The sequence below is a fragment of the Nanorana parkeri genome, unplaced genomic scaffold (assembly GCF_000935625.1).
Source record: "Nanorana parkeri isolate BGI_ZX_2015 unplaced genomic scaffold, ASM93562v1 scaffold1239, whole genome shotgun sequence".
Taxonomy (NCBI): domain Eukaryota; kingdom Metazoa; phylum Chordata; class Amphibia; order Anura; family Dicroglossidae; genus Nanorana; species Nanorana parkeri.
In genome coordinates, this window is record NW_017307507.1 from 251,554 (window position 1) to 264,389 (window position 12,836).

A 12,836-nucleotide genomic window follows, 5' to 3' on the forward strand; every position below is an offset into this window, starting at 1 on the left:
ATATACAGCACCAGGGACATAATTTGCCTCTAGTGAATGGGGACCCATACACTGGACACATTTTTTGCGGACTCAAAATTCCACCAGAACTTACCCTGCCCCCATGTAACAGTGTTTTGGTCTGGAAACTGGTCATTCTGGCACTTTGGGAAGAGAGGAGTCGTCCCATATACCTCCAAACCTGGGTATTTTCCCAGGTTACAGGGGCCAAACAGGATGGAGGGTACTTTTGATTCATTAAATTTTTGTTCTTTCATTCATGGAGGCGCAATATCAAATGCGTTAACTAGGGCGGCCCTCATGCAAATGCAGAAAAGGAGGAACCAGAGAAGGCGTGGCCGTTAACTAGGGCGGCCCTCATGCAAATGCAGAAAAGGAGGAACCAGAGAAGGCGTGGCCGTTAACTAGGGCAGCCCTCATGCAAATGTAGAAAAGGAAAAGGAGGAACCAGAGAAGGCGTGGCCGTTAACTAGGGCGGCCCTCATGCAAATGTAGAAAAGGAAAAGGAGGAACCAGAGAAGGCGTGGCCGTTAATATAGAAAAGGAAAAGGAGGAACCAGAGAAGCTAAAATTACAGGAAGATTAAAATTCATCTTTTCATACAAGTTGTTGTGGTCTCACCTGATGAATGACGTAGATGGCGTAGTCCAGCTGCTGCCGCTGGAGGAAGGGATGGAGGTTGTCCAGCAGGTAGAGGAGATGTTTCTCCCGGTTCCGATGTGGGATGAGAATGGCAACGCGTTGCTGGGCTCTGCAGCCCTCTGGGTGGGAGCGCCCATTGTCCACTTGGGGGTACTTCTTCTTCACTTTTTCTAAATCCAAGGAAGGATCAAAGGAGAGTGGTATGGTCCCCTCTGCAAAAGAAGAAGCCGGTACTGTAACGGCAGCCCAGTGAGCCAATTGATATTATTCCCCATCTCACCCCTTTACGTTCACATTTTGTCCGATACCATTCGGGAACAAAGGAAAATGATGAGTAGAGTACTCGTACTCACCCAAATGCTCCTATACCTTCCCTGATGCCGGAATTTCCGGTCAGGGGAACATTTTCCTCTGACCGGCAGTACTGTCGGGGAACATGGAGCCAGATTCCTGATAGTCTTCCCAGCCAATCAGCATCGAGTCAGCCAAAATCAGCATTGAGCCAACTTCCTGGCCAATCAGGAAGCCTGGAGGCGGGTGATCACTCGCCGGCTAGCTTCCGGATTGGCTGAGAAGCCGGTTTTCCGGTCAATCACAATCGAGCCGGCCAAACAACATGGATTCGGCTTCCCAGGCAATCAGGAATCCGGGCGGCATGTCATTACCCACCACTGGGCTTCCTGATTGCCCGGGAAGCCGGCTCCATGCCAGCGGAAGCAGCTGTATCAGTATTCGGCATCAGCAAGTACCGAAAGCAAAGTATAGGCACTCGTACTCGATACCAAAAAAGTGGATCCCTTGTTACGAAAATGTATACCCAGAGTTCTTTAAACACCAAGGAGCGGCATCCATTGTAAGTGATTTAATCAGCATTCCAAATAAACATTTTGACTGTAATATCACTTTAAGGCATAACTCTGGTATCGGCTTAGGCCAGTGGCGGACCTAAGGAACAAAGGGCCCTGGTGCAAGATTTTTTCTCGGGGCCCCCCCTTCCTGTTCCCAAAGGGGGGGTGCCGGAACTGGATCTCACTGGCACCCTAAACTCTCCCAGCTCTCTCTGCACTAAAAGGAGCTTACACTCCAATGTCCACCCATAGTCGCACACTATTATTTTACATTCATATAGCTCTGACATATACCGTAGTACTGTACAGAGGACACTGAACCAGTCACAGCAGTCTCTGTACAGAGAAGCTTACACTCTAATGCAGAACGCCATCATCTGTAGAGGACTACAAATCCCAGCAATACATTATAAAGCAATGCAGAATAATAGTATATGAATTTGGTACATACTCTGGAATGCCGGCCTGATGTCTCGTGCAGAGGGTCTCAGGAGGGGGAGATGTGAGGGCGGCAAACGCACATTCATCATCTGCCGCCAGCACAAGGTCTGAGCCGCCCCCTTTCGCTGCGTTGGGGCTCGTTTGTGCTGACTTGCTGCAGCTTCTGATGCACATTGTGAGGAGCTCGCAGTGTGCAGTGACATCAGAGGAAGCCATTTCAGTCCAGGAGAGGAGCCGCTACAACTGTGCAGACTGAAGGGAAGGACGACCGTCTTCCCTCCGTCCTTCCCTACCGTCTTCCGTCTGACCTCCGTCCTTCCCTACCGTCTTCCCTCCGTCCTTCCCTACCGTCTTCCGTCTGACCTCCGTCCTTCCCTACCGTCTTCCGTCTGACCTCGTCCTTCCCTTCAGTCTGCACAGTTGTAGCGGCTCCTCTCCTGGACTGAAATGGCTTCCTCTGATGTCACTGCACACTGCGAGCTCCTCACAATGTGCATCAGAAGCTGCAGCAAGTCAGCACAAACGAGCCCCAACGCAGCGAAAGGGGGCGGCTCAGACCTTGTGCTGGCGGCAGATGATGAATTAATTAGTAGCGGGTCACCAGCCTGCCATCTCACCTGCACTGTTTATTCAGATTACGGCCTCATTTAAAGTCTCGCTTACAGATAAACATTGGACTATGGAACCCGTACCCTTTCTTCCTGCTGTATGTTTACTCTGCCACTTAAGACAGTGCAGAAATAATGAATATCAGTGACAGAAGCTGAAGGAACTGACAGGAAAAGTAATCCCATTACAGATGTGACCCTCCGGCGTAGTGAAATGAAAAGGCACAGAAGAGCCTATGGTTTTTGTCCTAAATTAAAAAGGAACAGTCCGGCTTTCCCAAAAAATAACTAAATGCACATTTATGTAAAAGAAGAAAACAAAGAAGTGCACCGATTCATTCATTTGTATTTGATCCTGCAGAGCATTGCAACCGTGATCAGTGGATCCCGGGTGCAATGCTCAGGCTCCCGCAGACTATTCCTCCAGCCCCAGGTCTGTACGGAGGTACGGATCTTCGGTTATGGAGCCGGAGGACGACATCAATGGACTACAAGCGTGGTGACATCACAGCGATTGGGATTGAAGTGCGGAAGCCCCATTTAAATATGGGAGATCGAGCTTACACGGGGCTGAGGGATCACCCCGACCACACGCATTTGGGTTCCTGAGCAGCCAATCACCAAGAACCAGGGCGGTCCTTTGCATTTTGGCTGTCCTTGCTGGCATCACTATTGTACCAATTGGTCTTTTCACCTCTGAATGCAGTCAGCTCAGAAACAATCATTTGGGTCCATCCAAAACTTTATTACCACCATTCAGCCCTGATGAAGGGAGGAATTGTAGCCCCCAAAACGCATTGGCTATCTAGTGTTTTTATTATCATCAGTTGAGTGATTAAAAGATTTTGGATTCTAAACTTCTCTTCGTCTGGCACTCTCATTCTAACCGTTATGTTTGGATTTCTCGATTCGGGTCCTAGCCCCTCCCCTAGGGAGGTCTCCTGATTCCTGCAGAAGGGCTACCTAACCTAAGCCATTGGGCTCAAGCAGCGCTGCCAGCCCTCCCTTTTGTGATAAAGATAGATACCAGTCCAGCTCCTCGTTTGCCATTTGCTTCTGGACATTAAATGGAAGGGGCATGCTCTACCAGGGGTGGGCAAACTCCGGCCCTCCAGCTGTGCTGAAACTACAAATTCCACCATGCATCTGTCTCTGGGAGTCATGCCTGTGGCTGTGAGAACCTTGAAATGCCTCATGGGATTATCAGTCCGATAGGCAACATCATTCAATGCCACCTCCTCTGAGCCCAGACCATCCTGGATCCGCCCCCCAGCCTGCGATTGGTTCTGTGCTGCTTCTCCTTTCACTGTCCAATCTGTCACTCTGCTCTCTCCTCCTATTAGCCGCTTGGTTCTTTGTACTGCTTCTTCTCACACCCCAGCCCTGCTGTACAGAAGCCGATAGCGGGTCACATTCAGGTACTGCTTGCATGTAAAAAATGCATTTAAAGTGTTCGGGAATACAGAGCTGTATTCATTTGTACCCCTTAGATCGGTCTGGAGTTCTACGCTCAATCGTGAGCAAACGGTCTCCAGGACGGCATGGCCTTCTATCACCGTGTAAGCTTGGCTCAGCCAAGGGAAGGAGCAGACCGAGGAGCAGACAGGAGCCGGCTTATCGGCAGGAGAACATCAGCACTGTGCCCGATCTAGAGCTGCAACAGTTAATCGATTTAGTCGATTAAAATCGACGATCATTGGTCCTTTCCACACCGAGAGAGGCCGACACACACATGTCTATGGGCACCCTCAGCATCTGCGTTCCACTGGAACAGTATAAAAGATCTACAATATGGTTAATTCACAGCCACAGCTAAGGGGGGGGATCTGAAAATTGTCAGAACAGAGGAGAGATGACCAGGGAGCAGTGATGGCCAGCCTGGGTCTAGATTCCTAGCGTCCTATTGGCTGGAAGAACATTGGGGAACTTTACCGTCCATCTAACGCCCATTAAAGAATAACTAAACACAAGTTAAATCCCTTTTATGTAGTGAGCGTTGCCTTCCCTCTGCCCATTAAAGAAAAACGAATGCAGCCGGCACATCGGAGGACTGGTAAGCTGTACCGTACTACATGTTTGTTTTTGGGTTTAGACCAGGGGTGGGCAACTCCGGCCATGCATTAACCACAAATCCCAAAATGCCTCTGGCAATAATCATGCCTGTGGATGTCAGTCTTGCAATGCCTCATGGGACTAGTAGTTCCACAACAGCTGGGGGGCCAGAGTTACCCACCCTTAGTTCAGACAATGACAGCCAATGGCACTTCACGATGAAGAGCGGTCATCGTGACTTCATGGTACCACCAGGCTGCTGCAAGCCACAGTTATGTAGCACCGGAGTGCAAGCATGTTGGCGCACTGGCGCTATGTAAAAGGATACTGGAGACCACAAGAGCATAGTACAGGATCTGCGTCTGACCCAATCACTAAGGCCCGGTTCACACCTGGGCGTTTTGTAGCGCGTTCCTACGCTCTGCAAAACGCTCAAACACCGAAATCCCATTATTTCCTATGGGCATGGTTCACACCTGGGCGTATTACAGGCCGTATGAACGCGCTACAAAACGTCCTACGCCCAAAGAAGTACAGGAGCTTCTTTGGGGCGTTTTTGTCGCGCGTTTCCATAGGGATACAGCCAAGTAGCCCTCGGAAACGCGCATTTGTCGCGTTTTTACCGCGTATCGCGGTAGAAACGCGGGACAAACGCGCATATTCGATACGCCTAGGTGTGAACCCAGCCTAAGGATTCACCAAAACCAGTTTTCCGGTATCTAGTACCGATATGTTTCGGAACTCACTGATACCAAATACCGATACCGGAAGTCCCATTAAGGAAGCCGGGTGGCGTGTAATGACTTGCCACCTGGATTCCTGATACCGGAAGTTCCGGTATCGGGAGTATTTGGGCGAGTACGCATACCCAAATACTCGGTATCGGCATAATAGTATCGGCATCTGTGCATCCCTACCAATCACTCTTCTGATATTTTTGGAATTCTGCAATCCGAAGCTGTACAGAGATATACTGTAAGTAAAAAAGCACTGCGTTATTTATAATCAGGGTTGGGCAGCTCCGGCCCTCCAGCTGTGCTTTACCTACAAATCCCAACACTCATCTGAATCTGAGAGACATGCCTGTAGCTGTCGGTCTTGCAATGCCTCATGGGACATGTAGTTCTACAACAGCTGGAGGGGCGGAGTTGCCCACCCGATTCATATTACTCTTGACAGCCTGCAGTCCATCCAATGGGCAATTGTAAAGCTACAATACTCACTAACCAAGCTTTACGATTCATTGCTGGTGTGCGAGAGATAACGCTGATAAGGGAGGAGTTTCAGCTGGTTAATGTTAAAGTGCATTTCCACTTTTGCAGGCGAATCTGGAAAACACCTACTTTTTTATTACACGTTCCCCATTCACAACAAACAGCTATATGAGCCTAAAACAGTTCCGTACGGCCCTGTGCCATGGTGGCGGTCCCGTGGCGGCACGCAGAACACCGCAGTGTACTCACTCAGTAATGGAGACAGAACAGGGCAGACTTTCACCTCCGGATCTTCATTGGTGGTCTGCTCCACGGCGGACGGAAGGGTTTCGAATTCCGCCTTCCTGTCAGGTGGCGCACACTTCCAAAAATTGCCGGCCTGCCTGTATTTGAGGCCGTAACGCTCGCTGTCCCGCAAGTACAAGCTGGCCCAGCCAACTATCATCACACACACAGCGATGAACAGCAACAGTCTAATCCGGCAGAAGACGCTGCCGATGGTGCTGCCCAGTCCCATGGCGGTCCTAGAATCGCCGCACCACCGATACCAATCACAGATTGCAGTGCCGTCCTACGTCAGGTGATCTCATCTTCGAGGGTCTGCCACCAAGCAGTCCATCCGTAGGGCAGGTCTCACCGCTCATGACGGACACACTGACAATTCAACCTGAAAGAAGGAAAAAAGAAGCAGGAGGTGAGATGGGGGCAAAAAGGAGGTTTTCCTAGCTTGGCTAATAAAAAGCAAGTATCGGCAATTATCAAACCTCGCAGGCAACCTGGGGCTATAAAGAGGCAACCTGGGGCTATAAAGAGGACGACTGGGGCTATAAAGAGGATGCCTGGGGCTATAAAGAGGACGCCTGGGGCTATAAAGAGGACGCCTGGGGCTATAAAGAAGACGCATGGGGCTATAAAGAAGACGCATGGGGCTATAAAGAGGCAGCCTGGGGCTATAAAGAGGACGCCTGGGGCTATAAAGAGGACGCCTGGGGCTATAAAGAGGACGCCTGGGGCTATAAACAGGCAGCCTGGGGCTATAAACAGGCAGCCTGGGGCTAAAGAGAGGACGCCTGGGGCTATAAAGAGGACGCCTGGGGCTATAAAGAGGACGCCTGGGGCTATAAAGAGGACGCTTGGGGCTATAAAGAGGACGCTTGGGGCTATAAAGAGGACGCTTGGGGCTATAAAGAGGAAGCTTGGGGCTGTTGCCTCAGACGGCATCTTGTGAGGGGGGGTTCTTTCCGGCCAGAGTGTCCCAGGTTGCTAAGAGTCATACACATCTCCCCTCCCACCTCTTAGCAACCTGGGACGCTCTTGTCGGCATCCTGCCTGGCTCCAGTGATGTCACCGGTTGCCAGGAGCTGGGCGGGAAGCCGCACCCCCTTCCCCTCAAAGCCTCTGGCGGCAAGAAAAGCTAGTGACACCCGATAAGGAATAAAACGTTTCAGTTTAGATTTTTAAAAGGGGGCATAAAAGTGTATGTAACCCCCACAATGAATTGTTCTTATACACCATTCCAAGAAGAGTTTTGGTACAAAAAATAAAAAAAATGATCAGTTGATCCTGACAGAAATCTTGTGCGCTCATAACTACCTGTGGGCCTGTGCTGAGGACTACAGAACCCCACCCCTCTAGGTTATGCCGCATAGAGGAAGGGTGGGGGAATTAGTGCTTCAGATCATTACCACTATGTGGGGGTATATATATGGGTTGTATGGAGGGGGGGGATAGAACTTCAGATCATTACCACTATGAAGAGGGAGACCTACTGTGGAAAAACGTGAGATCTGCTTGCAGCCTCCTTCTCACTGTATAGCAGCTCTAAATTCTTCAGAGTTTGCCGCCCACTATTTCCTGGTCACATGTTTCCTGTGACATCACAGGGCAAATGCTGCTACCGAGATCAAAGCGAGTTCGTATATATATATATATTGTATGGGGGGGTTCCTTCAGATCACAGATCATTACCACTATGTGGGGGTAATATGGGTTGTATGGAGGGGGTGCTTCGGATCATTACCATTATGTGGGGGATAAAGCTAGGTTGCATGCACATGTCTAAGGCCTTGTTCACACCAAGCGCGGAGCAGATCCAGAGCAGAGCAGGTGCAGACCGGATCAAAACTGCGTCCAATGTATTCCTATGGTATTTTGACCTCCAGTTCACATCGCAGCGTGCAGATCCAGAGCAGGTGAAAAAACTGCGGCAAGCCCTATTTTACCTGCTCTGGATCTGCTCTGGAACGCATCAAAAACGCATGCAAGTGCCTGAAAGCCCATGTTAAACTTAAAAAAACGGCCCGGAACGCATCAAAAACGCGTCCAAAACGTGGCACAACCCACTGCACTGCGTGTGCAGAAACCTGACCGGATCTGCTCTGCATTTGGTGTGAACAAGGCCTCACTAACACTTCCGCATAGTGGTTGTGTATACGTCTACATTTCGGATAGACTGGGGAAGTTTTAGAGCCCCAGTCAGGTTTTTACTAGCATCCAGGGCTCTGTTAGAGTTCCTCTTCCTTCCTGTCTAGGCATCTAGATTTTTGTCACAGGGACAGGAAGTGGGCCAAAAACCTCCAACACAGACATAGGCAGCAAAGCCACTTTTTCTTCCTCTCTAGATGAGGGAAGGCTAGAACGCCCCGTCATCAGCCCAACTACACCTTTGAGGGCCCATTCACACCACATCCAAATCATCTCCAGACCAGATTGTTTCCGGACCCAAAATGCATCCTAATGTATCCCTATGCTATTTCTGGCCTCTGTTCACACCAGCGCAGTCCGTTCCAGACCAGAGCAGAAAAATACTGCTCGTCTTCTTTGCCTGGTCTGGAAATGCACTGGAACGCATAGAAAGCATCAAAATGCATACAAACGCACTGGAACGCACCTGTAAGACCATTTTAAGCTAAAAAACAACAAAACAACATTCCTAAAACGTGTCAAAGAATCTTTAGGGAAGATTCACCTTCAGTAAATGTTTGGTGAATGAATGTCAAATGTATCGCTTTAGGAAGACGCCGCTCCACTATTCTGTTCGCGAATCAAACCGCGATCTCGACAAGAGGAAGCCACGACCACGTGTCAGAGCAGGGAAGATGGCCGCGGTCGCGTTCGTCACCCGATGCGGAGTTGGCGAACGGAAGCAAATTTTGCTGAACTTCCTGTTCGCGAACCGAATGGTTTGTGAACAGAAGCGTTCGTGAACCGAGGTACCACTGTATGACATGTTGCTGATCCGGAGCACGAAAGTCCATTCAAGGGACTCTGAGGACATTTTTGTGTTGTGTCTGTTGTGCCCCCGCGCCGCTCCTGTGCCCTGCAGTACCTGAAATTCCTGTTATGACAAGATGACTCGACTCCAACTATTTCGCAAATCTCTTCAAGAAAAGGTCAGCGGTTGAGCAATGTGGACAAGATGAAGTCACATGACCGGATCATTCCCTTTAGCTCTCTTTACAGGAAATTCCAGTCCGCTACATCAGATTTTGGCCCATTTACAAAACCTCCTCGTGACCCAGAAATCCCTTCCACGTATCATTGCAGAACGAGCCGTCTGACTCAAGGACAACGTCTGATTTCGGCTCTTTTCCTCGCTCCGTAAGTTTGATAGCTGCCTTTATGATAGGGTACAGACAGAACAGGAAGTGAGGAGAAATCTCCCCCAGTTGTTGGGTATCAGACAGAGCTGGCCGTACACCAGTAGAATTCAGTGACGGCATTGCTCCTTATCTCTGCCCTTAAAGACAAAAAGGTTTTTAAGCAATTTGAAATGCTGATGAATCACTTTTAAGGGAGGAGGAAGGAAGCAAAGGAGCGTGGTTTGACTTGCTGTGTCTGTGTGTTTGTGGAGACACACACCGCTTACTAGCACACACAAGGGTGGCTCCAAAAAGGACCCTGCATGGTAAAGGAGCCACCCTAAAACAGGATATCGGGGCCAGTGTTCAGGGGACTCTGTAAGCATCCATTGTAAGTGATTAAATCAGCAGATGGAATAGCTTAAACTTTAACATCGCTCTAAATCTGATTTAGTGCCGCACCGAACAAATGATTTGCTACAGTAATGAGGAAGGAAAAGAAATATGTAGGTTGGAGTGTTATGACATGTCACCTATAGCGACATATGTACATCTGCTGCAAAGAGCCTCCAATGATGTGCCAGTTACTGACCTCTGTCTAATGTTTTACCATATTACCAAGTCAAGGATTGATCTCTACCTTGTTTACAACTTCCTTCACCCAACACACGACCAGAGATCAAAATGTGTGAACGTCATGAACATTTCCATTCCAAGAGGGCGGCTTTGCTGAAAGCTCCCGTAAGAATGTGCTAGTTGCCTGGCCGGCTCGGTCCTCAGTGCGTACTGATGTATTATTTTATATAAGATTATACACTAATACATTAATAGAACCTTTCAGGATGTATTTATCATTATTACTATTTTTCAAACTTTTTTCACGCTATCTAAAATTCAGTACCAGACTGAGATCCCGCGCCGCCTGCCCCCGTTCCAGACCGATGTCCCGCCTGCCCCCGTACCAGACTGAGGTCCCGCGCCGCCTGCCCCCGTTCCAGACCGATGTCCCGCCTGCCCCCGTACCAGACTGAGGTCAAGTAAAGCAGATAAGCCTTAAAACACAAAACTCTGAGGGCCGCTGCAGACCTGGGCTATTTGCGTCCTGGGACCACGCGATCGTGCACAATTGCACACAGCGATTGCCACGCGGCCCCATTGATTTCAATGAGGGTTACATCCGCGCGGCAATCGCAGGGAATACCTTTTTTTTGCGACACGTGACGTGCGGCTGTTTAAGCTGCGATCATTTTGATTGTCCGGGTGGGAACCCGCGCGATCTGCACGACGTGAACTGGGGTACCATTAGAAAATAATGGCACCACCAGCTCGATCGTCAGTGGTGGGCAATTACGTGACCGCACGGCAATCCGTGTGGTATCTTGCACGATTGCCGCGCGGTCATGGATCACGCAGGTGTGAACCTGGCAAACTATTGCGAGTTGAATTGATTCATTTTGCGACACTTATCCCATCCGCATGCAGAAGAGAAGCCGCGTTCTTCACCTCGAACAGATTCACACTCGCCAGTTTAGTTCAATGTGCATTTACAGATGCAAGTCACTGATGTGAAGAGATCCTCAGCGTTTCCAGGACGAACTGTGCAAAACCCACAACTACACTCATCCTACGAGACGTAATGACATCCCATGCAGGCCGCCCTACATGCTTCGCCCTGTTGGCCTTCGTCAGGGACCAGCATAGTAACGCCTCATTCCATTTATATTTTTATGCCTATGAATGGTATGGCATGCGTCACTACGTTAGCTCCTGGCAAAGCCGAGAAGGACGGAGCTAATGCATGTAAAGCCATAGCTTTTTTTCCTCGTGTCGCAAGATAAGTATATTTGTTCAATGACTCGCTTCTTCCTCTAATGCATATTAAACAATAAGTCCGAATGAGATTTGCATTGTATGCAAACTTTTATCGCATGATTCAACGTTGCAATTATTATCCCTCCTTGGTACATATCCTGGGTTATACATAGATCCTCCTGGGGACGCTGTGGCTCTCTTTGAAGTGTAGGGCTGCAACAACTAATCGACATAATCGATTGAAAAAGTTGTCAACTTTTTCAATCATCGATTAATCGGCTTCCGATAAAGTGCATACTGACCTCTGTCAATGCGCGCTGAGGTCTACCTACCAGGCAAATGTGAATTTCTGTTTGAGACAGGGGTAGGCAGGAAGGGGGCATTGCTTTTCTTGTGCATGAGGGTGGGACTGTATTTGCGACATAAGCGTCGCAAGTTATGCTTGAATGCGTCGTGTGTGCATCTTATATTGCGAGCTGCTGTGTTCCAACCTGACAGCTGGAGCAGCGCAAAGTTTTTTTCCCCCCTTTTGATTTATAGAACACTATTCAGCTGGTTGATTAAAAAATAAATGGCTCCGATGCAGACGCACAAAAAGGAAGGCGAAAGGGAAAACACAGCTGTGCAACTTAACAAGCAGATGACGTTATTCCCATTCTCCCCCATGAATACTAATGACAGAGTAGCTTCTCGCACGGCCCGGTCAGCAAGCAGACATCCACGCCAGGCTCAGACACCATATAAACGACGCATCTCTGGGTGGGGGGAGAAATAAACATGGGCCCGGCCTAAACGCCCGACGGGTTTAACCGGCCCAGGCTTCAAGACCGCAGCAACTTTTTGAAGCTCGGGAAATGACACTTGATTCCGTTTCACAATTGCTCTTTTGTTATTTCTTCTACCGACTGAGGCAGATAAAAGTCTAAATCCCTAGCCCACCATTTAGCACTGGCAACCGGGAGCGCTTGCGTATGCGCATTTTTTGTGTGTAGCGCCCATCACGTTTTGTGATGTGACTACTAGGCATTTAGTGATAGTCAGGGCTGTAGTCAGCCTGGCTGGATTTGTAGTGGCAACTATATGGTTAATCCCAGGTGTCTAGCCTTGTCTGGGCGGAGTGAGACTCTGTCATATTGTGGGACAGCCAATGGTGGATACTGTAATATATGTAAGGTACCGCAGCCAATCACTGGGCTTGTCTCAGCCAGTGGTGCCTGCTGGGATAGAGTACATATATTGGTGGGAGCTGCCATGTGCTCTCTCTCTCGCCGGGACCAGCCATGGATTAGGGCTGGGTCCTGTTCAGCCTGCCCCCCAGGCTAGGCCGAGGCATGGGCTGGAGTGAGGGAAAAGGCTTCACCTGAGGCCTCCAGCAGGGAGTAGGCCTGAGAGATGGAAAGAGGAAGAGAACCAGGACCAGTGTAGGCTCTTGAAGTACCCTGGAACTAAGTGGGCTTCAGAGCATGGTCGGTGTCTTTCCTGGATTGAGGATCTGCATCCATCTGGACTGTCTGGTACATCAGTGGTTATCTAATGTGGTTGGGTGGATCTGCATTGCTACTTTCATAAGGTCCGGTGAGAGTCTGGAGCTTCTGATGGTTCCCCCCTAGACACCTAGAACCACTAGTCCCTCTCCCC

General features: G+C 49.4%; 1 protein-coding gene across 1 annotated transcript in view; it reads right to left on the reverse strand.

Moving 5' to 3' along the window:
* Positions 1-6,469, reverse strand: part of B4GALT4 (beta-1,4-galactosyltransferase 4) — a 21,878-nt gene extending 15,409 nt beyond the window's left edge. The window contains exons 1-2 of the mRNA XM_018568749.1: positions 6,055-6,469; positions 622-854 (exon numbers count right to left, since the gene is read on the reverse strand). Of these exons, the coding sequence (XP_018424251.1) occupies positions 622-854; positions 6,055-6,322 (501 nt within the window). The 5' untranslated portion in view covers positions 6,323-6,469. The remainder of the gene's footprint in view (positions 1-621; positions 855-6,054) is intronic.
* Positions 6,470-12,836: the final 6,367 nt, after the last annotated feature.